The following is a 27,322-nucleotide window of genomic DNA, read 5'->3' as shown; positions in this document are numbered from 1 at the left end:
ACAGACTGCTTTTCTCTTCCGCTTCGTGCACAGAGAGCCAGCGAACAAGCGAAGCGAGAGAGTTCACTGCAGCGCACTTCCTTTTTCGTTTAGCTAAAGGTTTATTGCTAATAGTAGAAGTACTCAGTTTAGTCCTGCATGAAAAATCCTACTGAAGTAAAAGTACTTAAGTATTAGCAGAGGAGGGTAGTGAAAGGGCTATTGCAGGTTTGGTCCCTCTGACTGATATATTATTATATATGACATCTTTAGATTATTAATACTGAAGCATCAGTGTTAGAGCAGCATGTTACTGTTGTAGCTGCTGGAGGTGGAGCTAGTTTCAACTACCGTATACAGTTAGTTAATACAGTATAGTGGCTCCCAATCTAAGGGTTGGGCCCCTCCAAAGGGTCACCAGATAAATATGAAGGGTCGTGAGATGATTAATGGGAGAAGCAAAAACAAAGTTCTGATACGCAAATATCATTCATCATTCAAACAAACACATATCATGATATCAGTGGTTGAAGGAGGGGCAAAAGGCGGGGCAAACAGTGAGTGTCTGGGGTGTGTGGGGGTCCTAATGATGCTGGAGGCAACCAATCAGTTTTACATTTTTGGACTTTATCTCTCCCTGTTTTTCTTTTTCCTGGTCAAAAAGGGATGAGCAGAATTTTTAACAAATGGTTTGATTTTCTTTACCTATTTAGAATTCTAAAAAAGAATAAAAGATAAAAATCACTGCGAAACAGGAAATCGAATGACCACTGTGTCAAATATCCACCTGAAAAGTAACTAAAGCTGTGAAATAAATGTAGTGGAGTAGAAAGTCCAACATTTCCCCTCTGAAATGTAGTGGAGTGGAAGAATAAAGAAGCATCAAATGGAAATAAGACAAGATAAGATAAGATAAGATATTTCTTTATAAGTCCCACAATGGGGAAATTTGCATTGTTACAGCAGCAGTGGACAGCAAAATAGAATATAAGAGCAGCAATAAGGAAAAGTGTAAAGAAAAATAAATAATATGTACAAAAACAATAAGAACAATAATAGTAAAACAAATTGTAATAAAGATAATCGTGACATTATTTACAAGAGTCCTTGAGTAAATGTGCTTAGTTACTTTCCACCACTGAATAAAAGAATAAAGTAGCCCAAAATACAAACCCCTGCACATGGCAGAAAACAGAAACCATGGTATGAATTATCTTGACTTTGACTCTTGGTGCCAGTCAAAGAATTACGTCATTAACCAGAGCACCACGCGCCATCACGTGGAGCTGGATTGACTGCAGCACGCGGACGCTCTTTCTGAATGTTTAATTTGAATTCACTTTTATGGAAACACTGATGATCCAGTAATCACCATGTTTTATAGGTGGCAATTTTACTCGTCATTACAATAGTCCATACAATATACAGCTGCAGTTACATACCACAATTGTACCATATATAATTTTATAAGGTAGAATTCAAAATGTAATCTAGTTTTTTACATTTTATATTTTTATTGTATCTTTAAAGTTTTAATTAAAGTTTTAATTAGCACAACAACAAACCAATCGGTGATGCCCAGGGGCCATTCTAGGACCAGACCTTTAGGGAGGCTCAGCTCCTAATGAGAATTTGACCTACAATGCTCTGCAAGTGTTCAGACCCCCTGCTAAATTACTCATATCACTGGATAACGTAAATTACAACAAGACATATTCATACATAGTAGAGTGGTCTACTATGATGTATAATAATAATAATGGTTCAGAATAAATCAGATTTCTACAGAGAGGACCCTAAGATAGTTAATGTACCCCGAGGGAAAGACAATATTAATGACAGAACTATCCAAAGAAAGTACATTAGACCTGTTAATAAAACCATTTAACCTGTAGCGTGTTTGTACCATCTCTAACAGACAGGCTTGCAAATTAATTTAAGTTTATAAATATTTTTTAGGGGGGAAAAATGTATATATTTATTTTTAGGGGTGCTGATATCAAATTAAGAGGTGCTTGAGCACCCATAAAAAGGGTCTAAAATCGCCACTGGTGATGCTACAGATCGCTATTAGACGATTTATTCGGGTTTGATTGCTTTTCTCTGAATACCGTCGTTCTCCTTTCGATTGGTCGTGACTGGCTTTTCAGTCAATAGGTTGAACATCATGGCGGCTACTCCAACTACAAACCCCTCACAGCTGCTCCCACTCGGTGTGTAAATCTTTAAATCCTTTACATTTATCTTTTCAGAAACGAGTGATTAAACAGATAAAACAGTCAGGACTCGCTGGCGATACTTTGTTTTGGACTGAAGTTAAGATTCTTAGTAATATTTCGTTAGTTAAGGTTAGCAGGTAGCTGCTAACACTGCTTTGGTGATTAACGAGATACAGATTTATTCATATTATTTTGATGTTTGCGAGACACTAAATTCAATTTACATACAAATAAATATGTTCTGCGTACGGACAGCTCAAAGTAGGAGATACATTTATATTTAAATGCAGTTTTTTTTAAATAGAAATGGGCAATGTAGATAATAAACATGTGACACTTAAACGTTTCCTCTTAAACATTTCTAAAACTACCCAGAAAATCAGCTCTTCAGTGAGCTATTATTATTAATATTTTTGTTATTATCATTCTGTAAGTTTAATTTTATTATCGATTTTATTCATGTTTCTTCAGTCTTTTCTCTCTTCTTTTAACCTAGTCTTAGTCTATGTTTTATTAAACATCGTCTATTTTATTTCATTTTACTTATTAAATCAGTTCTAACCTTTTTGTTGTTGTTTTACTCTAACTTTTAATAACCACCATGAAAAGTGTGTAGACAAACTACAGAATCTCTCATTTCACTTGTCAGAGCTTGTGGCTCAAAGTACTGTAGGAGATACAATGAATAGTTTACTTAATGCAGTTTTTTAAACAGAAATTGACGATCGAATCTTTCCTCCTAAATATTTCTTTAGGAAAAAAACTACTAACCTCAGCGGCCAGAGGAAGAAAATCAGCTCTGAACTGAGCAATTAAAGATCTCTGGCTTGTAGATATAAAACACAAAAACATGACCACCATGAAAAGTGTGAAAATCTGTACTTAAAAGAAAACTAAAAGGTGCAGTAATGGCGATGCCTTCCACAGTGTGACTGTAGAACAACTACAGTATCTCTAATTTCACTTTCTTTTTCATTTTTTGGAGCTTGTGGACAAGTGTATTGGCTTACAAAGTTTTATCTTATTGATTTTATTCATGTTTCTTCTGTCTTTTCTCTTTCTTTAACCTAGTTGTAATCTAGCTTTTATTTAACTTCATCTCTTGTATTTCATTTTACTTGTCTTTTTAATCTATTTTATTTCCTTATTTCTCTTGTGTTCAGTCTCAATTTTTGTCTTTTAATTTGTTCTTTGTTTTTGTTCTCCCATAGTTTTTATTCCTTTTCTTTATGTTGTCACTTGTGCTGTCTTATTATCAGCTTGTCAATCAACTGTAAAGCACTTTGAACTACACTAGCCTCTATGAAAGGTGCTATATAAATGAAGTTTATTGATTGATTAAAGCTCTCTGGCTTGTATATGTAACATATGATTGTAAAAAAACAAATGACCACCATGAAAAGTGTCAGAAAAACTACAGTATCTCATTTTATTCCACTTTCTTTTTCATTTTTCAGAGCTTGTGGACAAATGTATCGGCTCTCGGATTCACATCGTCATGAAAACCGACAAAGAAATCGTCGGCACCCTGCTGGGGTTTGATGACTTTGTCAGTATCCTTTAAGTTAAAAAATGTGTGATTTTACAGGTTGCTCAGAATATTGTCCCAGATCTCTTCCTTAACTTGATGTTTTAGACATGGTCTTAGAGGATGTGACAGAATTGTAAGTACAACTATTTTTTCCATTAGGTTCGTAAAGCCATCGACTGACTTTTCTGTTGAGTAATTAATTTTTTATATATCTGTGTTTCAGTGAAATCACACCAGAGGGAAGGAGGATAACCAAATTGGATCAGATTCTGCTCAATGGCAATAACATCACTATGGTATGCAAATTGTACCTGTTAGGGTTGTTTAGGATAAGTGGTGATTTTCTATATTTTTCTTATTGCCAACAAATCTCATGTGCATAGCTAAACTACTCTTAGGAGACTGAACACATGATTGCTGTTATTAGTCTTTGGAGCCATTTCACACCAAACTTACGGACCAAATTCTTCATAATGAGGGAACATGTCATCCAGTGCAGCGGTGTGACTCAGTGATGTGTTTTTAATCGTTTTTGGACAACATCGGAGGTCTACAGCACAGAGGAATAAGATATATCAGGCTTTGAATCCGCATACAATACTTGTTAGTAGATGAGCTGGTTCGGCGCTGCACGAGATTTGTTGATAGTAAGAAAAATATAGAAAATCAAACATCGTCAGTATCACTTATTTCCCTTTTTTTCTTCATTCTTTCCACTCTGCAGCTCATACCTGGAGGAGAAGGCCCTGAAGTATGAGATGAGGATCATCACTGGATGCTGAAGCTGTTTTGTGTTATGCCTTTCCTACGTTGTGTACCTTAGTTAATTATGTCATTATTGTTCCTCCCCGTTGATCACTGGAGTGGAAAATATTTTTGTTATAAAATTCCTAATTGAGTATTTGTTTTACTAAAAGATAAAACTGTATCATGAATCACACATGACAAAAAAAACAGGTTTTGTTACAAATAAATGAGAATCTCACTCAATTTAAAAACAGTTTTCTTTATTGTCTTTTCTATTTATGAGAACCCCTAAACAAACAATGAAGCACACAAAGATACATTTTAGTGCAAGTGTTGGTACAAAGTGTCATCACAGACGCAGAAACAAAACTTTGACCCATTTTTTTATAACTTTTTCCTATCAGCTGAAGAAGCAAAATTGAGAGATGAAACTGATTAATGTATAAATGCAGAAGACTGAACAGAAGAGTTGATTTGTGTTGAATCCACCGTGTGAAAAAAAGCGCTTTGAGGCAGAGGATAGAAGAATCTGTCCCTGTGGTACCTCCAGATCACCTGTAATCAGATAAGCACACAGAACACTGAAAGACCATCACACATGTTATACTATGAGTGTGAACTATTACCCTCTTGTAGACATTACAGAGCCAGTAAACATAACTAAACATCTTATTTTGATGCCACTATACTTCTACTCCTACATTTATTTGACAGCTTCAGTTCTCAGATGAAGATTCCACACAATGGATAATATAACAATCTTTTAAAATACAACACATTGTTAAAGATGAAACCAGCGGTTTCCAACCTTTCAGGCTTTTGACATCTTACTAAAGGTAGTGTGTAGTTGGGGTCAAATTTCAGATGTCTATTAGTTCTTCAGCCCCACCAAACAGTGATTTTTCCCTGTAAACTTCTTACATGGTTTCATTTCAATAAATGTTGACATATCTTACCTCCTCATCCCTCCAGGCTCAATACATGGAAGGCTTCTCTTCTCCTTTTGGATTGGTCACCTTCTCAAGATTCTTGCTGATGATATCATAAAGTTCAGCCTGAAACCAACAAGTAGAAAAGTGATTAAAACATCGTACAACAGCATGGTGGCAAATCTATTTTCAGTTGACTAGTGTGACTTACGTAGAATCCACGGATGTCGAGAACAATCACCCTGATTTCAGAGTAGATAGCCTCGTCTTTGTCGTGGACAAGTGAGCGATAGTCCATCTGGAAGTAAAGAGAACATGATTAAATGTATCTGTAATGATACATTCAATTGATTTGTGATGGCATGAAGATGAACACAATGAACACTCACCACATGAGTTTCCTTGGAAGCTTTGCCAACAGCATCTCCCCTCTCTGAGAAGTACCTGTTTGAACAGAGATGGTTTTATACTGTACGGCACAGTGAGGGAAAATCAGGAAAGGTTGCAATATTTGTACAAGCTACATTATGTGGCCTAAAGTATGTGGACACCAAAATATTATATTCATATGTGACTGTTAGTGGTGGAATGTAAGTAAGTACAATATTGAGGTACCTCTAGGATATATTGTACTTTTTATTTCACTACATATATTTTACAGCCATAGCAACCAGCTACTTATCAGCTGAATATGTTATACTGTAAGTTTTACTTATATATCAGTACTTCTTCCACCACTTGTGATTATTGAACATCTCCAAAACAATCTTTTGCTATATCACCCTCGTCTCTTTAGATTTAAGGAATCTGGCAGCAGAGACTTTCTCCCATTCAGTCCCAGGAGCATTAATGATGTCAGCCAGGTGAGGAGTGTCCACGTACCTTTGGCCGTATAGCGTATATATACAGTAGAGTTTGTATCCATTCTTACTTGTTGATGTTGGTCTGAAAACCATCCACTTTGGTCTTCACTGCGGTGATTCTCTCCAAGATTTTCTCCTGCATTTAAAGAAAAGTTATTAGCCTCCTAATCATTTTGAGTCATTTCTTAAATGTGAATATTTTCTGGTTTGTTAAGTCTTCTGTGACAATAAACTAAATATCTTTGGGTTTGGACTATTGGTCAACATTTTTCATCATTTTCTGACCAAATACCTAATCAATTAACCACCAGATTCAACAGATTCAGACAATAAACAGATTAATTGATAATGAAAATAATTGTTAGGTGCAAGAGCGTTTGACAAAATGTGTCACAATGCATGCCGCAGTGTGTGTCTTGAATCTAAATGTACCTGAATGGCAACACCGAAGTCATTCCCATCCTCTATTTTTGGGATGAGGTACTGAATCCAGCAGGACACCTACAGTAATAGAGCAGAAGTGAGTTAAACTGGATAAAAATGACATCTTCATCTTTACTTTGTTGACTTAATTCATGATTTTGGAGTAGATCCTGGGTAATCTTTACGTCAAGAATTCAACACTTACAACAATTATGGTCTCTCTAAGAGCAACAATCTCAGGTTTCACACGATCCAGCAGCATCATAATCTTCTCATTCCCCTTGATGAAGCCGCATTTTGGTGCTGAAGGAAGAAGGAGCAGAATGTAAGCTATAACTTCCATCATATTAATTATATTCTGACACCACATGCTACCTGTCAAAGACACACTTTACCTTTCTTCTTTTTCTTGTCCTCGTCTTCATTCTTGTCAGTCTCCATTTCCTGAAAGATCAATAATGCACAGTCAAAACATGATAATCATGTCCAGCTATTTCACAGAGCAAGAGACACAGCGCTAATGTCACTTTTACTGTGGGCAATGGTGTAGAAATTTCCAATCACATTTTGTTATTCAGTGGTCATTTTCTTTGTCTTTCACAGCAATACCAAGCCAAATGAATTGTCAGTAGCTAAAGTGGAGTTTAATAATATTTAGTGCTGACATTTAACAGTCATACAAGGAAAATCTATTGCAGCAGAGGTAAAGACAGAAATTTCTGACGGATGAACTGGTCTCACCTCCTCCTCCGGGGACGGAGGGTCGGGAATGGGGATGTCCAGCGGAGCCTTGAGTGAAGACATGTCTGTGATACTCATGGCATCATCCTGAAAGAAAAACAAACACAGAGAGGATGAGATGACAACCAGTGGTGAAGTACTTAGACCAGTTACTTAAAGGTGCTATATGTAAGAACTGTGAAGCAATTTACGTGCATTAATCGCTTACTGTTGCTAATAAGTGAATGGATTGTAACATAACTTAAAAAATGACTGTCCACCAATTTGTCTCAGTTGCCTATAACTACATGTGGACTGAGTTTTTCCACAAAGTGGCATCAAATGGAAATACTCAAGTAAGGTACAACTACCTCAAGATTTTACATAAGTATAGTACTTGAATAAATGTACTTAATTAAACTCCAACACTGATGATAACATGTAATACAAGTAAAGTCAGATATCTTTTGTTTTACTCATGTAAATCATTATTTCACCAGTAAAGTTCACCGTTAGAATACAAGACTCAATGAAATGGAGCCTGTGGATATTGCCTAAGTCCTCCCCTCCTTTATATACTGATAAGATACTGTTTAACTCTAGTGTCTATTTATGAATAAATTACTTATTAAGATTTGATGTGTGTAGAAATCTCGTGGGTTAGTTATTACTATAAGCTTACAGCTTGTATCTGATTGCCTTGCTGGGTGTAACTCAAGTTACCTTCAAAGGGATCACCTATGTTTATGCTGTTTAAGAGGCATCTATACTGCATGTTTGTGACACTGAAGAAGGTTGTTAACACTTTTGTTTTTTTGCTCTCTGTAAATGAGGTGACTCTTTATCATCGATTAGTCAAAAATATAAGGACATTGCTCCAGTTTTTCTTTGTGCGGTGGAAACTCCACCCTATATGTCCATATCACATTAAATCCATCCTACTAAGTGTAATGTTAAGAAATAAATATTGAGAACCAACAATGTCAACACTGATGCTGTTTTTATCCACTTTTAAAATGCCAATATTCCTAATGTGTCTGTATCATGGCAGGCATGTCCAAACTATTCCACAAAGGTTCATGTGGCTGCAGGTTTTCATTCCAACCAAGCAGGAGCACACCAGACTCGACTTATTTAATCAGCTGATCTCAGTCTTCAGACAGTTGATTGGTTGAATCATGTTCTCTTGATTGGTTGGAACAAAAACCTGCAGCCACACGGCCCTTCGTGGAATAGTTTGGACATGCCTGGTCTATGGTATCATCTGTCTTGTTTATGTATTTTGTAATTACTGTTTTACCTGTTCTATATGCTTTTTTTATCACAATGTAGGCCTACTATGTTCTTAGCTATTTTACATATTGTATTATTTTTCTTATTCTAGGATGTCTAACTACATCAGTCAAAGGGGCTGCTGATGAAAACTAGCTTTTTGGCAAACTCAGGTACATTTACATTTGTTTGAATGTTGATTAATGCACATGGTCGCATTTCGAGTAAAATAAACTGGATCATTTAAAGTATATTTTAGAGCTGCAGCGATCAATTAATTAGTTGCCAACTGTTAAATTAATTGCCAACTTTTTTGATAACCAATAAATTGGTTTGGGACAAGAAAAAATGTCCAAATTCTGTAATTCCAGCTTCTCAAGTGTGAATATTTCCTGATTTCTTTAATCTTCTATGGCAGTAGACTTAATGTGTTTGTATTCAGGACAAAACTAGACATTCGAAGAGCTCACCATGAGCTCTAGGAAACAGTGATGTCATTTTCCACCATTTTGTGACATTTTATGGATCGATTAATTGAGAAAATAATGTACAGATGAACTGATGATGAAAGTTATTGGAAGTTGCAGCCCTAATATATTTAAAATTATCTTTTGTGTGTTAAAATATTGTACTTTCTGACCCTGAGCAGAGCATCCAACTGCACAATCTTCGAGGGGATGAGACTGGAGAACAGATTATCTGCCTGGAAAAGTATAAAAAAAAAGTTATTTTGAACAAATGTGGCATTTTACACATAAATGACAATGTAACACATGTGCTGCTCAACAAACCTCATGATAAAGAGACTTGCGGAAGTTTTCCACCTGCAGGAGCCGAGAGAAAGAGGACAAAGTGAAGGAAAACTGCAGCTGCTGACTCATGTTACATTTACTTTCGTTTTCCTCCCAGAAGGGGGACTTTCCGCACCTTTTACAGTAAACTAATACATTGATATGTATTTCAACACATTTATGCTTAACATATAAGAAACGGTCAGCTTGTAGTTAAAACTGTTATGTAAAGTATTTCAGTATTTATCTGCAGACATGTCCGGCCTACCTGCAAAGAGCGCGTTTAATCGCTTAACTTACCTGAACTGCGCTGCTGCTGCTTATCTTCAGTGTTGCTGCCCTCGACATGATTACGCAGACTTTTCCAGTTTGAGACAAATAAATACACCAGAATCAAAAATATACAAGTTCAGATGAGGACCACGTCTCGTCAGTGTGATTTCTATTTCCTCATCCAGTTTACTTTCGATTATGATGTGGGAGGATGCAGTTTGCGCCTCCCACTGTCTCCATTTACAACTTCAAAAGCAGCTTTAATGTCCTCAGAATACAGCAGGTTTTATAGCTTCATCAGTAAAAACAATATCTATATCTAAATATCCGAAGTGAGAAACGCCTTCAATTCATTTTGTCACGTTTTAATGTGGTTAAAATTTTGATTTTAATTAACCATATGGTCTCATTGTGTCCAAACGTCCCTTACGTGATGCAAGATTAGGCCTAAAGACAAGAATATTAACTAACAGTGGATGATTTTTTAATTTGCTGTGAGGATAAATTTGTGTTGAGGCTGCGATTACATATTTTTTAAACCTCACATACTGTTAGTTTAGGTTTACCTAAAATAGGATAGTCACTCAAAACCCTATCCAACATAACACATGGCTACCTTGCAAGTCCTGTGACAGGTGATGTTTTAATCTTCGCCCACTTTAGTAATCTGCAAATATTTAAAAAGCCCAAAATGTAAAACCTTATTTGTCTCATTGTTACCTGATGTCCCAAATTACCTGACTTTACCCTACCTCATCAATCATTAATAAATGTGTGATTAATTATTAATGAAGCTGCCAGGGGGCAGAGAGAATGTGTTTGTTAGTATGTACAAGTTTAGTTTATAGAAAAAAAAACATTTACTATCACATTATATAATGGTTCAATGTTACATATGTGGAAGTTAGTGGAAAATAGCAAAGTACATTTTCTCAAGTAGGCAGTACAGTTTCAAGGTACTTGTACTTAATTTGAATATTTACACTCAACTATATTTCACAGGGAAATTGTGTACTTTCTACTCCACTACATTTGGCATCTTTAGTTAGTTAATACTGAGATTTTTTTATTTTACATGCAATAATACATGATGAACATATAAATTATTAATCCAATAGGTCCCAGACTTTTTATTTTGTGACCTTGTGCAGAAATAATCAGTGTGTAGTTGTAATCTGCACAGAATATATTACATTGCACAGAATATACTGTAGTGGAAAGCACATTTACTCAAGTACTGTAAGTACAATTTTGAGGTACTTGTACTTTATTTGATTATTTCTATTCCACTACATTTATTTGGCAGCTTTAGTTAGTTAATTTGCAGATTTATTTATTTTTAACATGAAATAATATATGATGATCTTGTAAATTACATTAATTCAGTAGCTCCCAACCTTTTTATTTTGTGACCCTCTACAAATCTTACATGGTCTTGCTCCTCCACCACTGGAACGGTGTAGTGGGCAGAAAGGACATTACCAGAACCACAAGGTCCACATTTAGAGGGGGGCTGCGTTAGAGAAGAAAAGTACATTTGGATGCTTGGCCTTCTCTATCCAAGCAACACGCTACTGGAACAATCTACCCACACATATACCTGTTCAAAAAACACACTGAAACACTGGCTCAAACAACACCAGAGCTGCAACCATAACTAATAGACAATGTTTTTTTTTAATGAATTATTAGTAGCTAAAGAATTCAAGCTTTTATTTTGAAATTAAGGATCAGGCAGAAAGTGTAGGAAGAACAGATAAACTGACACTAGCTTGGAGCAACCTTTTTATATACAGTCTATGGGAGCAACCGGAGGGATGAACTCTCGCGAGAACCTGGTCAGGTTAGGTTCATATTTAACTAGTGTACATATTCTCGCGAGATGACTGTAACCCGTCTCTCACACACAAACGTCAAACTCGAGTTCCGCATTAAAGGAGCTAGCTTCAGCTGCGCAGCCACACAGGCATAGAGAGAGGGAAAGCACCAAATCTCTGCAGCTGGGCGAGACGACAAACCACTGATATGACTTTAAAACCTCGTAAATTTTATTGACAACATAAAGACTTCCCAGGACGAAGTTAATGTCGAAAGAAGCCGACTAAACTCGTGAAGAAGGCGATTTAATTTAGCAGGTATGTAACGCTGTAACTTTCGGTTTCAGTGAATTGTTGTTATCTTGTTTTGCTTGCTAGCTTAAGTAGATCATTTAAACACACCAAAGCAATGAAATACATGTCCTCACAAACTCTTAATAGATACAATGTCGCTCTAAAGAAACGTAAGTATATATTTTAGTGTTGTTTTTGACTTCTTGGCACACTTGGCAGCAGTTTGTAGTAGCTTGGACTTTCCCATGTCGTCATATGACGAAAGTGACTGAAGGGTCTTAGAGACACTGACAGGCTGCAAAATAAGATACGTTCAAGACCTTTTTGGTTTTCCTTGCTGTCATTTTACATATAGCCAGCTTTAATTAGTTTTTTGTTTACAAGTATTACAGTAAAAGTACATAAGTATTATGATCTTGATTTATTTAAAGTATTACAGTAAAAGTACATAAGTATTAAGAGCTTAATGTAGTTAAAGCGTTACAATAAAAGCACATAAGTATTATGAGTAAAAATATTACAAATATTACAGTAAAAGTAGTGGTTTGGTCCCTCTGACTGATATATTATTATAAATGACATAATAAGGTTATTAATACTGAAGCATCAGTTAGAGCAGCATGTTACTGTTGTAGCTGCTGGAGGTGGAGCTAGTTTATATAAAGTTACCTAGTTTAGTCCAGTGGTCCCAACCTAGGGGTTGGGCCCGTCCAAAGGGTCACCAGATAAGGGGTCATGAGATGATTAATGGGAGAGGAAAGAAGAAAAAACAAAGTTCTGGTAGACAAATCACTATTTGGTGGAGCTGTTAACAAACATTGCACTGGATAAAATATTTAAATGATTCATTTTTTTTTTTACAAAGCTGTCATTTCTCATTTCAACAGCAATGAGTTGCAGCCCTCCATCGGTCCAGATGGATGAGGTGAGGAGGAGAGCCCAGTCCCTCCTCATCACCTCAGGCTCGGCGCAGGATGTGAAGGCTGATGTTCAGACCATGGCCGGCATGCCTCTGCCTCCGTCTGAGAAGTACCAGCACTTCACAGCGGAGGCCATGCTGAGGGACAACACTGCAGACCGCAACAGACAGGAGGTAAAGTTTTATATCCAGGTTGAGCCGGTGATACTGTTTGCACACAGACAGTATTTCCTGACATATCGTGAGCTTATTAGTTATCATTTTAAATATGAATATATTTTTATCGTTACACTGAAACCATAAAGTAGAAGTGCACGTACACGCACGTAAAGTTATGCTACATAATGGTAATACTAATTTCCCCTCTCTCTCTTCCTGTGTCCTGTCGAGCTCTATGCCAAGTACTTTCAAATAAAGGCAAAAAATCTCCCAAAATAAATCTTCAAAAAAAACATTAATGAGAGAGACTGACATTTACACTTGTGTTGTGTTTTTTAGGCTGTAATTTCTTTTTCTTGCCATTTGTACAGAATAAAGAGAGGATTTTTTTTTTAAATAACATAATAAAAAAAGATCTCTTACATACATAAAAGTAACTTCAAAAAAGAAAGTTAATGTCATGTAATTAACAAATATGACACAAGAATGATCAAGCTGAATATGTCTGTTTTGGAAACATGAACAACATAAAATCAAACTAAACAAAAAAAACCTGCTTGTTAATCTGGATCAGCTGCATCCACACCAGGACATTTATCAAAGATACTAACACATTACTAAACTTGATATCTCATTCTCTACATTAGGCGCTGGAATCTCTGAGTCGACTGGTCAAGGCCTTGAGTATCCTGGAGAAGTACGGTTGCAACCTGATCTGTCCCGCCAGGCCCAGATACTGGCGTAGCGTTAAGCACAATAACCCCGTGTTCAGATCCACAGTGGATGCCGTCAAGGTGAGAAAAATCCTAACAACAGTTGTTTTTTAAACTATTCTGAGAAGGCAATGTATTTTTTGCTTTGAGCTAAGCATTGACTGAATTTCTGAAACTTTTTGGTGTAAATTAAGCTGAACTAACTTCTTGAACTAAAATTTAAATGATCCACAGGGTGGTCGACGTGTCCTCTATCTCTACGGTTACACCAATCAGCAGATAGATGGCCTCAGTTTCCCAGAGGAAGCCAGTGAACCAGATACTGAAAAAGTTACTGCAGTGACGCTGGAGGTCATGACCTTACGGACAGAGGTGGACATGCTCATTAAGGTTTGTTTAATCCTGATCAATTATTTGATTCCTGTAAACATCTGTTTTACGTGCAAGGAATTCTCCGTCTTCCATTTACTCTTACTTATCTATGGGTTTTGTTTTGTTTTTTTTGTCTGTTTAGGGCACACATCCTCACCTAGAAAACTTCAAAGATATCATCCCATTTGTCATCCAGCAGGTCTGTGCCAACATTTCCAGTTACCATGTTGTAACGAAACTAGTGCTAGTACTGCAACTACATGTATAAAGTGTAAGGAGTGTTGACTTTCACTCTGGCTTCTTCAGGATAAGCTGGTGAGTGATGCTGTGGTTATCCTGCCTGGAGAGGAAAAGCATGGAGACGAGCCCGAGGTTCTGTCCCCTTCCCCTAAACCCGCTCAGGTCCCTGTACAGGGACTACCTCTGAAACCGTCAACAGGTGAGCCGCCAAACACACCTGATTGTCTGCTTTGATGATTTGGGGCAAGAAACCAAGAGATACAACTGTTTTATACTCATGTATTGATGTTTATATAGTTCAGTTTGGTTGTTCAGATTTTGTCCACAATAGCGAAAGCATGTTTTTGTCTGTAACAAGACGTCTAAACACACTTGGTATCTTTTTTTTTTCCTCTCAAGGCTCTCCTCCATCGATTCATTGCAATTTGTGTGGTGGCATTGTGTCTCTGCTTTGCCCGTCGTGTGACAATAAACCTTTCTGTGATGCATGCGATGACCTCTTCCACCGTCACCCTTCTAGAGCCAATCACAAGAGGCAGAGCACCAAACAGGGTATGCCTAATAATAAACATGTTTTGTACCTTGAAAGATATAAATTCGGGAAAAACTGCATGAGCAGAAAAGTTTATTTTTGTTTTTTTTGTTTTTCTCCCAGAAGAGACCTGTACCATCTGTGGTATTTCCGCTGTGCATGCTCAGTGCTCCACATGTGTCCAGAAGCTGTGTCTGAAGTGTGACAAGATCTTCCACTCTCACCCCGACCGAAAGGGGCACTCCCGAACTGTTATTACACCAGCCAAAACATCCAGGTGAGGGCAACGGGAACTTGAACTTTTCACTTCCTCATCTGGCAGCAGTGTGGCCAAATCAAAGCTGGTGTGACACTACAAAAAGATGTGGTTTTTCAGGGGTGTCCTGGTGGTGTTGTGGTTATGGCGTGTCCTGTATACTGTGAATGCAACTCGCCCAGTTCAATTACAGTCAACAGACCGTTGTTGCTTGCCATTCTCTCTCTCCACCTCTCTTTCTACTATTTTCTCTCAAATAATTTCCCCCTAAACAAAAAAAAAAAAAAAAAAAGTTCATATTTTAAAAAGCTTACTTTGCTCCAGAAAACTCTTACCTCATGACAGAAATGAATAATACATTTCAGAGATTTAGTGTCTGGTAACATGTGGGCCTCTACAGTATTCTGCCATTATTTTATGTCAGAAATAAACTCTTTATGATCTGTAGCAGGGAACTGCAGTGCTGTAGATGAAATTATAGAAGAAGCTAGAGTTTAATTGCCTTTTTGTTGTTTTCCAGTCCATCTTTGTCACCTTGGGAGTGCGCTCATTGCACTACAGTGAACGAGATGCGAGCCGTACTCTGTACAACCTGTGAGCGGCCTCGACTCGCCACAGCTGCTTCTACTGCTCAAGAGAGCCCACTGTCAGTGCCTACATCACCAAACACAGGTGAGATACAGATACCTGTATACAGTAAGCGGGTAAAGATTTATTTCAATGGAATGGAAAAAGTACCAGTAATGGCAAGATTTACATAAACGAAATAGAAAGTATGAATGAAAGTAGGAGTATAAGCAACTGAAGAGGATTTTTTTTAAGGTTTCAGTTGAACTGCATAATCAGATTGTAAGAATGAAACTATTAAAAAGTTGAGGGGTAAAGTCCTGTCATTTCAGATAAAGCTCTGGGAACATCAGTATACTCTGGTTAGCCAGTCTGATAGACTTAAAGTTATTATATGGACACAACAATTCACAGATGGGCTCAGGTGTGGAGCCTGATAAGTAATAGCCTTTAACCTGTGTTTGTTAGAAGTCAGGTTGCAGCATTTTGATCCATCTGTGACCCCTGGTGCAGAGAAGCATCTGCATTTGATATGTGTCTCCACTCTTTATTCAGGTTTCTCTTTTAATTTGTCCCCCGTCTGTATGTATCGCAACAGGATTCTTGACGAGATGTTACAAGGACAAACAGTGTCTGTACTCAGCATTTTAATTGTTGTTGTGTCTGTGTTCGATCCCTCAGACTGGCAGTGTAAGAGCTGCACAGTTATGAATCAAGGCAGCAGCATCCTCTGTGAGGTGTGTGAGCGCCCTCGCCTGGCCACTCGCCCGCCCGTCGCCCCGGTGCTGTCCAGCCCAGGATCTCTGTCTGATGCTGAAGCAAAGGTTTGTTTTGCTCTTGCTTTCTACATCTTTACACTGTAGGGATGTAGGATATCACAATCCTACTAAGATTTCAACATTTCTGCTGAGTGAAAACCTCCTTTGACAAACCTGAACACCAAACAAAGATTTCCATAGGTTGTCCCATTCCTCAAATTACCTACTAAGTGAAATCAGGGTAATTGAAGTCTTTTAAGAATTCCGTTTTCTCATTGAAAAAGGACTTAAAGGGTATTTAAGAATCTTATGTTTTAATTTACAAAAGTCTTATTAAATATTTTCTTTTGCTTGCTGTAGGCTGTTATATTAGCTATTGAATACTGTTGGATCTGATTTCAGGCAGGAAACGTTGTACACCTATGAACTAGAAGTTAGACTGGTGCGACAGTGGGTTGTGTTGAAGGAAGCTGTTAATTCCCTTGTGTGATATTTCATTTCGTTCCTACCTCTTTTTCATGATACTTTCATACTTTGGCCGATATGATTGTGAAACAGTTCTTAAATTGAAATTTTTAAAAAGGTCTTTTAAATTTGTAAAATAATTAACTAATTAACCCTGAATAAAGTCAAAATGATCAAGATACATAATGTTTGAGAAGGTATATAACTTCTAAAATCAGTATCTAAAGCCAGTACTTTTCGTTATGTGGCCTGTAGCTTCTAAACCAAAATTTTTTTTTTTCTTACTTCTTTTCACAGTGGACCTGTAATCACTGCACTTATGTCAACACTAAGGCCACCTCATTGTGCGAAATGTGCAACCTGTCATGCAAAGACTCTGCTGGACTTAGTCTTCTGCGGTCTCACCCGCAGACTCCATCCACCACTAAAGATCAACCTCAGCCAGGCGGGAGGCCCCAGCCGATACCCAGCCTTAACCTGGAGCTGACGAGACAGAAGATGTTGAGGGAAGACGGACTTCAACTCATCCACCAGATAAGAGTAGGTCAACTTTTCATATCATTTCACATAACTCAAACCCAGGACCAAGATGCTCTAAACACAGGATTGAAACCAGATCAATAAAAATGTGATTAGGGTGGCATACATGATGATACCCCCTGTTTCTCATTCCTAGGAAGCAGAGAAGCGCGGTGTCAGCCCAGAGGAGGTGTACGCCGCCGTCTGCATGTGCGGCAGCAGCAACATCAACCCCTGTGATTGGCTGACGTCAGAGCTCCCGCACCTGCTGGATGAAATCTGCGCCATGGCAGCCTCTGTCCAGCTAAACTACAAAGCAGGAGATTCAGAGACACAGCCGCCCACGGTGGAGAGAGACCGAGACGAGTCAGAGCAGAGCGGTCCAGTCGTCACAGGTGAAGGTGTGAAGCTGTCCAGAGCTGAGGCCAAGCTGGCGTGGTTGGCAGTAGGAGGCGACACTGACCGGGCAGTGAAACAGCTGCTGAGAGACCGACAGATTAAGGTCAGAAAATTCACAACTGTACTCTACCTACAAGAGTTTTTGTTGTAAAATCTGCATCTTACACTTTTGCCTTTACTGCTGTTTTCTTTTGCCCAAGCTTCCTAAAGCCCAAGGTGATGTTTTCAAATTGTTAACCCTTATTTCTGCAAGGAGGGGACATTGAGAGCATGCTCCCTTTTACAAGGCAAACATACAAACAGAGACAACATTCAAAGACATCAACATTTCATTCATAGAAAACACTCAGGTTCACTGTTCTTCATGCATGGACCGTACATGAGTGGGAGCAGTCTTGAGTTAATGAGCAGTTTTTTTTGTGAGTATCTCCGGACACGTCGACCTTGAAAGATAATTTAGAACTAAGACGGTCCATGGAATGCTAGTACGATACGTAGGAGTGTTGAACTATGGTTAATGAGTTTCAAAGGCAACATTTAAACTGAGGGTAGAAGAACAGACACAACCAATACTTATCTTATAAAGGCTCATACAGAGTTACACACACATACTGCATGTTTATAATGTTGTCTTTTATATGTAAACATGAGCTTTTGTTCTTCTTCCATGCTTGCAGTGGTAATGCACCGGTTCCAAAACCTAAACGCAGGATTTAGTCAATTAATTGGCTAGTCAATTGGCAGAAAGTGATCAATCAAAAAAAAAAAAGCCAAATATTCTCTGGTTCCATACCCTCAAAACTTACTGTTTTTCTATGTCATATATGATGATAAATTCAAAATGTTAGGCAGGCCGCCATTTTTTTCCTAAATTATAACTTATCCATTATATACTGCAGATGTTTTGATTGTAATTTCCCTCTCTTCTGTGTGTGTCTGTATGCAGATGAGAGAGCTTCACTCTCTGGGCTTCAGGGACGTTTCCAGGTGTGAGGAAGCCCTGCGGCAGAGTGGCGGAGAAGTGAAGGGGGCTTTGTCTCATCTTCAGCGCCCTGTCTTAGAGCCCTTCCACCAGCGCATCTGGACCGATCAGCCTGAGCCACCGATTGATCCCAAACATCACGACAAACAGGTTACTCTACATTGAAAATTGCCTTTATGGGCCTTTAGTGTTCCCACATGGTATCAGCTGACAATAGTGTGACATGTCTGTATACTTTTGGGGTGTGGCGTTTTATAATTGACTCACTAATAATTCCTTGTTGTGCTTTCTTGCGTCCCGCAGAGGATGTGCCGGCGTCTGCTTGCACTGTATGACTTGCCCAGCTGGGGGCGCTGCGAGCTCACCCTGTCGCTGCTCCAAGATCCAGACGTCGCTTCGTCGCTGGAGGATGTAGTGCAAGCTGTGAAAGAATCTAACGACAGAGATTTCATCAGGCGTCTCCTTAATAACGAGTGCCCCTGCTGTCTGAGTATCTTCCCCCGCAGCAAGGTGAGACGGTGACAGGGCCGGACACGATTCAGACTTTCCTTCATTTTGTTTTTAAACAGCTCAACACTGCAGACTGCAGGTTAAATGATAGCATCAAATGAATGAGTCTTTAAATGTTTTATGTCTTATCTTAAGCAAAGTATCTTGCAGAATGTTTTAACAATTTCACATTTCATTTCTAACTTTTTTATATCATAAAGAAACAGCTATACTGAGTGATGTAGTTAAGCAAAGTAAAATTAGAATTAAATGCAATGACTCGACATGTAGGGACACTTTACCAACTGCTTCAGTACCAAGTCTACTAGATAGCTGGAGTCTTGTTTTAAATCAATAACCAATCAATAAATGAAACTTTGATAATTCTTGATTTACTGCTTTTGTCAGTTGACGCACAGAGACTAAAGACGTCTGATATATAAACCATAGAGAAACCATTCAGTAGTTTATTTCATCAACTAACATACTTCAGTAAAATACTGATTTAAAAAGAAGTGATAGAGTTATGAAGTTCAACATTTATTTGACAGATGTTTACTTCTTCTCTTCTCCGCTTGTCTAACAGATGCAGTCACTGACTTCCTGTCAGTGCTCCGTGTGCCACGAGTGCTTCGGGCAGCACTTCACCATCGCTGTGAGAGACAAACACATCAGAGACATGGTGTGTCCAGTCTGCGGCGAACCGGATATCAATGACCCCGAACAACTGGACAGCTACTTCTCCACACTGGACATACAGGTGAACTGACAGAAAACATGAAATGATTGATTTGTGCAAGTTTCAGAGAGGTTTCGATTGGCTTTTTCACTGAATACGCACATTTCACACACTTCAGACCAGAGGCAGTGATACGATATGGTGATTTTTTTTGGGCAATCTGTAAATGCCAATCAAACGTGCATCTATATTTTATTTCGCTATTGATTTTATTTTTGTTTTATCCTTAACTGCACCACACTTTGTTAAAGTCTGTTTCGATATGAGTGCTCAAACTAACCATTAATTGTGTTGCTGACAATAACAAAATTACTATGGGATATTTGCAGACAATGTCAAGGTCCATTTGAAGAATTAATTATACAGCCATTCAATAACTACACAGGAAATGGCCAAGCATAATGACAGCTGTTCTGCAATTTTTGGTGAACCTCATTGGTGCAAAAAAAACTGCACTTCTTCTTTGCTGTCTGTTTCATTGAGCAGTGTAAACACAGGTGAGCAGGCAGCATGTTGATACTAAAATGGCAGGTTGAGGTCTCCAATTGTGGGAGTGGAAATAACTTGCATGTGTTTCTTTGTGCACACACAGTTTTAGTCATGAATGTAAACAGAGTTTTATGCATCTGGCTCCTGCTGTCAACATGCTATCTGTTTCTCAATAAGGAGAAAAAGAAAAAGACCCCAACTGTAGGTGGTCGTGATCGACTTTGAAATCACCCAACAACAACTCCACCTCTTCTCTCCCTCCATTTTCTATCTGTCCATCAAAAAGCCGCAAAGGGAAAATAAGTAAATCCTTTGACTGGGGACACATCATGTTTATTAACAAGTCTGCCAGCTCCACTGATGAAATTTGCATGTTGAGATCTGATCAGTGTTGGCAGTATCTAGATAACAAGAACACTTATTAATCCCTGGTGTGAATGCAAATAAGTCCTTTGATCAGATGATGCTAAGCAGATAAAATATCCTGATACAGATCGCATGTTAATACCAGATGGAAATTATTATTTTATGAGTACACAGAGGGAAAGTTAAGTCAAATGTGTAATAAGTCACAAACAAAAATCTTGAATTAGCAGGTAACAGGTAGCTAGAGGAGCAGGTTACATTTGCTTTAAACAATGCAGTTGGTAACATCCAGTGTGTTGTTATCCAGCTGCGGGAGTGCCTGGAGCTTGACGTGTACGACCTGTTTCATAAAAAGCTGACGGAGCACACTCTGATGAAAGATCCAAAGTTCTTGTGGTGCTATCATGTGAGTTGGCTGCTATTCACAATATCCAAATGTGCTCATTCTTCTCTGACACTCTATCAGCTCTTCCATCTTTGGGTTACATGCCATGCTTTTCAAACTTATTTTCCTTTTTATTTTGGTTCTGCTGGGCTGCTTGAGTTTAAGTGGCAATGGGGCACGAAATGAAGATAGGTCAAAGTGAATGTAGTAAGAAACTCCTGTAGAAACTACTACTGTAAAAGTAGCTTACCTTTTAATGCTCAGCTGAAAAAATAAGACCTTTTTCCCTCAGTATTGAGTTAACCATAGTTTATTTTAAGTGTACTCCACTCTTAAGTTTTTTTTAAAAGGAACAAACTCAGTGCAGCAGAACCCTACATTACCCTTTGAGATTCAGGTGTGTTAGTAGTAGTGCCTTATGTAGCCTGGAGCTGCTCGCCTCCAGCAGAGATGAGGAGCCACAGGGGTCTGTTAACCTCACAGCTTTCAGTTTCAAACTTGTGGAGACACAAAAAGGTTTATACTCCTTCCCCCCTCATGTTTTGACTTGTATCAGTGGAGTTCTTCTTACAAAAGTGAACTTTATATTTATTTATTTATCACAAATTCGTACCTGTTCTAAAGGTCCATAATAAATGTCTACACTCACATTAAAGGAAAACTGGCTGCAGCCCTGTCTCTCGTTTAAATACTTTATATTTCATCTTCTAAATTTCTGTTTCTAGCAACTTTTATACAAACAAAAAAAATAAATATGATTTTCTTCTTTTATCTGCCTCAGTGCACCACCGGGTTTATCAATGAAGGAGACCAGTTGAAGATCACCTGCATGTCTTGCAATAATAGTTTTTGTGCTCAGTGCAAAAAACCTGTGAGTACCACATTTATCTTATCCAACTTAAATTTGAAAAGAATTAAGTGAATATTGGTGGAAAGGCTCATTAATGAAGTGACTCTCTGCTTGTATGCAGTGGGAGCCTCAGCACCAGGATCTGTCCTGCGAGCAGTTCCAGCAGTGGAAGAGGGAGAATGACCCGGAGTACCAGAAACAGGGCCTGGCAGGCTACCTGAGAGACAATGGCATCAGTGAGGCTCACCAGTTTACCCACAACCACAAGTTTCATTTCAGTTTTTCCCTCACCACCTTTATATATCAGCCAGCCTCATCCTCCACACATCTCTCATGTTGTGACTGACTCACCAATTCAGTGATTAAAAGCAGTTTTCTTTTGCCTGTTTTTAGCTTTTTTTTCCTTTTCTTTTTTAAATCTAATTGACTCTTATGGTAGCTAACTAATCCATGCAACAATTAATGGATTAGTCAATTTAGCAATTTTCTTTTTTAAAGCCCTGAAAAGCAAAATGTTTTTTTCCCGAAATCCAATTTATAAGTATTCTAAATTATTGTCTCTCCTGTGTTTATGTGTTTATGTGAAATACGGCTTTTGCTGGGATTTTTTTTTTCAAAATAGTTTTTTTCAGTCTTGCTACGTGATTTAAAAAAAAAAAAAGCAAATACACCTGCCAAAACATTTTCTTTCGCCTATTTTCACAGATAAAAAAACAAAAACAAAAAAAATGATCTTGGCAAACCTATTTTTGACCTGTTCTTGGGTCATAAACACAGGAGAGAAAATAATTTAGATCAGACTTGTTCAGGACAGTTTTAGGTTTCTTTAACAGAGGCTCTTTTCTGTTTCACCCCTTGTTAGTTAATTATACCAATGCATCAGACGTAGTTTTCACTAAACAAACCAATCACAACTTTTTAATAAAGTTATGAATAAAATGATTTATCTGGATTCTCGTCTTGCAGCCTGTCCTCACTGCCGATTCCCTTACGCACTGACGAAAGGCGGCTGCATGCACTTCACCTGCTCCCAGTGCAGGTACGAGTTCTGCAGCGGCTGCAACAACCCCTACCAAAAGGTGAGGTCAACTAAAATTACCACAAGGTGACAAAGGTTTCAGTTTGAGCTGCTGAAGGTTTTTTACTGTCGACTTCTGCTTGTGTCATTATTGGTATTAATATTAGGAGTGTATATCTATCAGCGCAGTGTAATTATTCTGCCTCATCTATTTATTTTTATGTCTCAGATTAATGTACAGCATTTAGACAGCTGAATATTCCACCTTGAAACTATATTGTATTAAAAAGTCTTGGATGTAATTTACAGCTCTTAGATATCTTAAGTCTTGTCTGTTTGACCATGACACAGGTATTAAATTGTATTTGATGTGGGATTAAAAGGTCTTTAAAAATCAGATTTAACCTAGTTAACCTGCAGAAAGGCAGACTTATCGTTCTCATCTGTTTTGTTTCATTTACATTCTGCCATGCCTGCAGATCGTTCACATGTCCTTCCTGGAAACGTCTCATTTCACTTTTGATTGTATCACAACATCAACTGTCATTTTTTTGGCTTTTTGCAGAGACATAAAGTATATGAACACTGACAGAGTAGAGACATGAGGTATAGAGAAGTAACAACTGGAGCTGTAACAATTAATACATTACTGTAGTTGATCGAAAGTAAATTAATCTTTCTATTTTGGGGGTTTTTTTAAGCAAAAATGGTTTCAGCTTCTCAGATGTGAGGATTTTATTTTATTTTTAATTGACTGTTGGTCAGACAAAAAAGTCATTTTAAGACGTAACTTTCAACTCATTATTTTATAATTATAAGCGTGCTGTGTCACTACTTTACATTTTATAGACAAAACAATTAAATTGAGAAAATCATAAATTGCAGCCCTACAAACATAAACAGTTTAATAGTGTTGCACTCACTCACTACAAATAAAAATGGACTTGACTTGGGCCTGCATTTTTATTTATGTTGCTCTCTGTTGCAGGCTGCGTGTAAGACGGTTGATTGCAACTTAAATTGTCTGCATGCTCATCACCCTCGAGACTGTCTCTTCTATCTCAGAGACTGGGAGCCGCCCAGATTGCAGGCCCTGCTGCAAGTGAGTATGACGTTTATATGTTTTACTTCAGATTAAATCAGATTTCTGTTCTGAACTCTTCCTGTGTAATGTCCAACTTCTACAAAATATACAAGTAGATACATTTATGTCATTTCATTGTCAAGAAACCAATTTAATGTGAGCAGCAGTATAAAGTGTAAACTAATAGTAATTAATGTTTCTGTCTTTCCTCAGAGGAGTGGTGTGGAGTTCAACACAGATGCTCCTAATGAAGCTCAGACTGGTAAAACAGCTTCTAGTTCATGAGCGGAAAACATCTGTTTCCTTCTTATCTTTCAGTCACGTTGAGAAAAGTAAAGAAACATAGTGTGAAATATATTTCCCCTCAGGGTTGTCCCTCACCCTGGACACAAGTTAGATGACATGTAACTAAAAAGGTCAGGATACCTAGAGACGCTTTCCCAGATCTGGTGTCATCATTGGTCTAAACTAACCTAACTTTCTAACTTCGTATTTTGTAGCCACATAAATAAATCCATAAACAAACAGTTTAATCTCTGTATCTTTAAATCTACCATTGAAAAGAAATGCAAAATGGTTTCTTTAAACGTTTCAAATCACTTCCTTGTATTTCCCATCAGTTCTCTGAAAAGCTAATCTAAATAGTCTGTTTTCAAATTCATCTATTAATGCAAAAAAAAAAAAAAGCATTTCTCAGATGTGTCATTACCTCTACTCTCTCCTCTCAGACACTTGTGGAGTGATGGAGCAGAAAGATGGAGGTCAGCAGAATGATTTACCGTGCGGCATCCAAACACAGCCTGGCCAAGCTGGACTCTGCGAGTGAGTGTTTGATGATGATGATGCTGCTGCTGCTGAGTCTGAATCATACTGGGAAGAAACAGACAGCAGCCGCAGTCAATGTTTGTTTGTCTTCCCCAGCAGCCATTTTGACAGGGAATTCCCCATTTCTTTAAAATTATATTGGAAAAATCTGGTAAAACTGTGTCGCTGAGTTTTTAGGCACCCTTACAAAAATGGAAAAGAGTCCAACTGCAGACTAGATGTATTCACAGGTCGGATAGGGTCTTATTTTACAGTTTCGCGTCTGTATGATACCTGATACTAATGGACAAAAGTGTTTTTTTTCCACTGTGACTGTAATGCACCTCATGATCACAGCTGATACTGCCAACAAAGTGTCTGAGCTGAGAGCAGAATGAAAACTGAAATTGAGGCTTTCTTTGTGGACGTGAGAAACAAGTTAAAGTAAAAAGGGAACAAGCAGGTAAAATGACATCAGGGCACTTCGGCTATCTGGTCCTGCTTCATGCAGATAGTCAAAAAAAAAAAAAGAAGATGATTAAAAAGGTATGCATGTTGCATTCAGGTACGTTTTTTATAAGTCCCCCCCCCCCCCCCCCCCCCCCCCTTAAAAAAAACTCTTTACTTTTGTTTTGTCTTTTAAAATCTTGTTCGCTAAAGATGGAAAGCATGACAGCATCGACAAGACGTTTAATTACAAATGTTTGACTAAAGATATTTATGTGAAGTTCTCATACACATTATTTTTTAAATCTTATCACATAAAAGTTACGGTACTGTTGCTTCTTAATCTTATTTCTCTCCTGGGAATCCCTCACCCTTCCTGTTGGCTCGCTGCCACTCTGAGGGAGGTCTGCTGCTGACTCTTCTCGAAAAACAAGCACATTCTTTCTCTGTTGGGTCATTCTGCTCTGTCTGGATTATGTTAAAGACATTTAGTGAGAGTTAAGGCAGGGGGTTGTAAGATGTAAAAATTGAGTACAAGTTTAGAAGTATTGAAGAAGGAGTAAAAACAGGAGAATTGTATGTTTTATAAAGTCTCTAACAAAGATGTGTGTTGTTTCTTTAGGAAGCACTACAGGGAGTATCTGGTCAGTCTGATTAACGCTCACTCTCTGGACCCCGCTGTGATCTACGACGTCCAGGAGCTGACCCGAGCCTGCCAGAGATACCAGGTGGACATGCAGAGAGGAGAGAACGAGGAGGATAAAACTTACTACGATCGACTGCTCATGGTGAGACACCTCAGTTTACCGCCACACAGGTCAGGGTTAGTGCCTCGCGCAAGGACCCCAAACCTCCAAAGAGAAGGGTAGTGTGCTAGAAGATCAGAGTCTCAGCTTCTCCCCCCCATTCTTCACAGGTGCCCTTTAACAAGGCACTAGACTGTCAGCTGGCCGAATGTAGCTCTTTGCCTTCACAACAAAGCAGAAGTGTTATATTTTATGCAACAGTTTATGTATAAATCAGGTTGACAGTGGAAAAAGTGCACAGTTTCATGCATGTTTAACATAAAGATTGTTTTTTTTTCCCTTCATAGAAACTGAGGGAGGTTCCTCTTGGAGAAAAGGTTCCTCGAAAGAAATAAAGATAATCAACCTGAAATCTGCCCTCAAAACATCCACAGAGTCGATCAAGAGTTTATACAACGAGGATTTTGACCAGCTAAAGTCTTGAATTTAAATGAAGCGCCGTATTCGGTTTGCAGCTCTGGCCAATCACAAGCTGCTCTGTCCGATATTTAAAAAACAAATTCCTGTATTTGTTGTTCTGATCTCACAGTTGAAAGTTAATCTTTTATGTTCATGTTGATCATAAACTGATTTTATAGAGAGAAGAGAAGCGGTTGGAAAGGGATTACCTGCTTCTTTGTGATTTTCTACTCAGTTCATCTCAGACAGTTTTGAAGATACTGCAAGTATATCTGATGTTTTCTGTCTTTAGGTCACACTGACCCTAAAAACACACTTTAAAAAGAGAAACTAATTTATAGTATGAGGTTTGAATATTGATCTCTTATACCTCAATGAAGAAAACCTTTATTTTAATAAACTGGGTGGATGCTCAAAAGTTTTCAGAGAGAACCATTTTGGAAATGTATGTTAAGTTTCTGTGTCATAACAATGGATGGATATTAAAGCCTAATATACTATCTGAATAAAGTGTTTCTTTACTGAGAGTTTCTTCTATCACAGTTTGATCCTGTGCTGCTTTATTTTTGATGGATAAATGAGATTAAAATCAAACTTAATAAATCAACAATGACTCATTTGTGGATTTGTTGATGTCCCTGCATTTGTCATACAAGTCAACACATTCAGTTACTGCACTTGAGTATTATTTGACCTTTACTTAACAT

At 38.0% G+C, this 27,322-nt stretch overlaps 3 protein-coding genes across 4 annotated transcripts; 2 read left to right on the top strand and 1 right to left on the bottom strand.

Moving 5' to 3' along the window:
* Window positions 1-2,119: 2,119 nt before the first annotated feature.
* On the top strand, window positions 2,120-4,729 carry lsm5 (LSM5 homolog, U6 small nuclear RNA and mRNA degradation associated). The gene is made up of 5 exons (XM_062441705.1): window positions 2,120-2,192; window positions 3,656-3,751; window positions 3,835-3,862; window positions 3,953-4,025; window positions 4,454-4,729. Exons 1-5 carry the CDS (start codon window positions 2,147-2,149, stop codon window positions 4,484-4,486), a joined length of 276 nt encoding a protein of 91 aa, XP_062297689.1. The 5' UTR covers window positions 2,120-2,146; the 3' UTR covers window positions 4,487-4,729.
* Window positions 4,716-9,942, bottom strand: psme2 (proteasome activator subunit 2). The gene is made up of 12 exons (XM_062441704.1): window positions 9,775-9,942; window positions 9,475-9,507; window positions 9,324-9,386; window positions 7,433-7,519; window positions 7,087-7,135; window positions 6,897-6,994; window positions 6,701-6,769; window positions 6,337-6,404; window positions 5,795-5,849; window positions 5,617-5,703; window positions 5,433-5,531; window positions 4,716-5,031 (listed from the first exon to the last, which is right to left on the bottom strand). Exons 1-11 carry the CDS (start codon window positions 9,820-9,822, stop codon window positions 5,451-5,453), a joined length of 738 nt encoding a protein of 245 aa, XP_062297688.1. The 5' UTR covers window positions 9,823-9,942; the 3' UTR covers window positions 4,716-5,031; window positions 5,433-5,450.
* A 1,755-nt stretch (window positions 9,943-11,697) lies between these two features.
* On the top strand, window positions 11,698-27,215 carry LOC134001922 (E3 ubiquitin-protein ligase RNF31-like). 2 transcript variants are annotated; one of them, XM_062441106.1, is made up of 24 exons: window positions 11,698-11,882; window positions 12,746-12,951; window positions 13,584-13,730; window positions 13,884-14,039; window positions 14,164-14,220; window positions 14,328-14,460; window positions 14,661-14,813; window positions 14,917-15,070; window positions 15,570-15,721; window positions 16,298-16,440; window positions 17,251-17,379; window positions 17,516-17,860; window positions 18,704-18,889; window positions 19,043-19,249; window positions 19,815-19,988; window positions 21,130-21,228; window positions 21,989-22,078; window positions 22,179-22,293; window positions 23,024-23,136; window positions 24,064-24,177; window positions 24,373-24,421; window positions 24,888-24,981; window positions 26,033-26,198; window positions 26,504-27,215. In XM_062441106.1, the coding sequence occupies exons 2-24, from the start codon at window positions 12,748-12,750 to the stop codon at window positions 26,549-26,551; spliced, it is 3,228 nt and encodes a 1,075-aa protein (XP_062297090.1). In that variant the 5' UTR covers window positions 11,698-11,882; window positions 12,746-12,747; the 3' UTR covers window positions 26,552-27,215. The 2 variants fall into 2 exon arrangements, with proteins under 2 accessions (XP_062297090.1, XP_062297089.1); XM_062441105.1 differs by having other exon boundaries at window positions 17,137-17,379.
* Window positions 27,216-27,322: the final 107 nt, after the last annotated feature.

The sequence above is a fragment of the Scomber scombrus genome, chromosome 20, assembly GCF_963691925.1.
Source record: "Scomber scombrus chromosome 20, fScoSco1.1, whole genome shotgun sequence".
Taxonomy (NCBI): Eukaryota; Metazoa; Chordata; class Actinopteri; order Scombriformes; family Scombridae; genus Scomber; species Scomber scombrus.
Note: the sequence above shows the minus strand (reverse complement) of the source record. Positions and strands in the feature narration are given on the sequence as shown.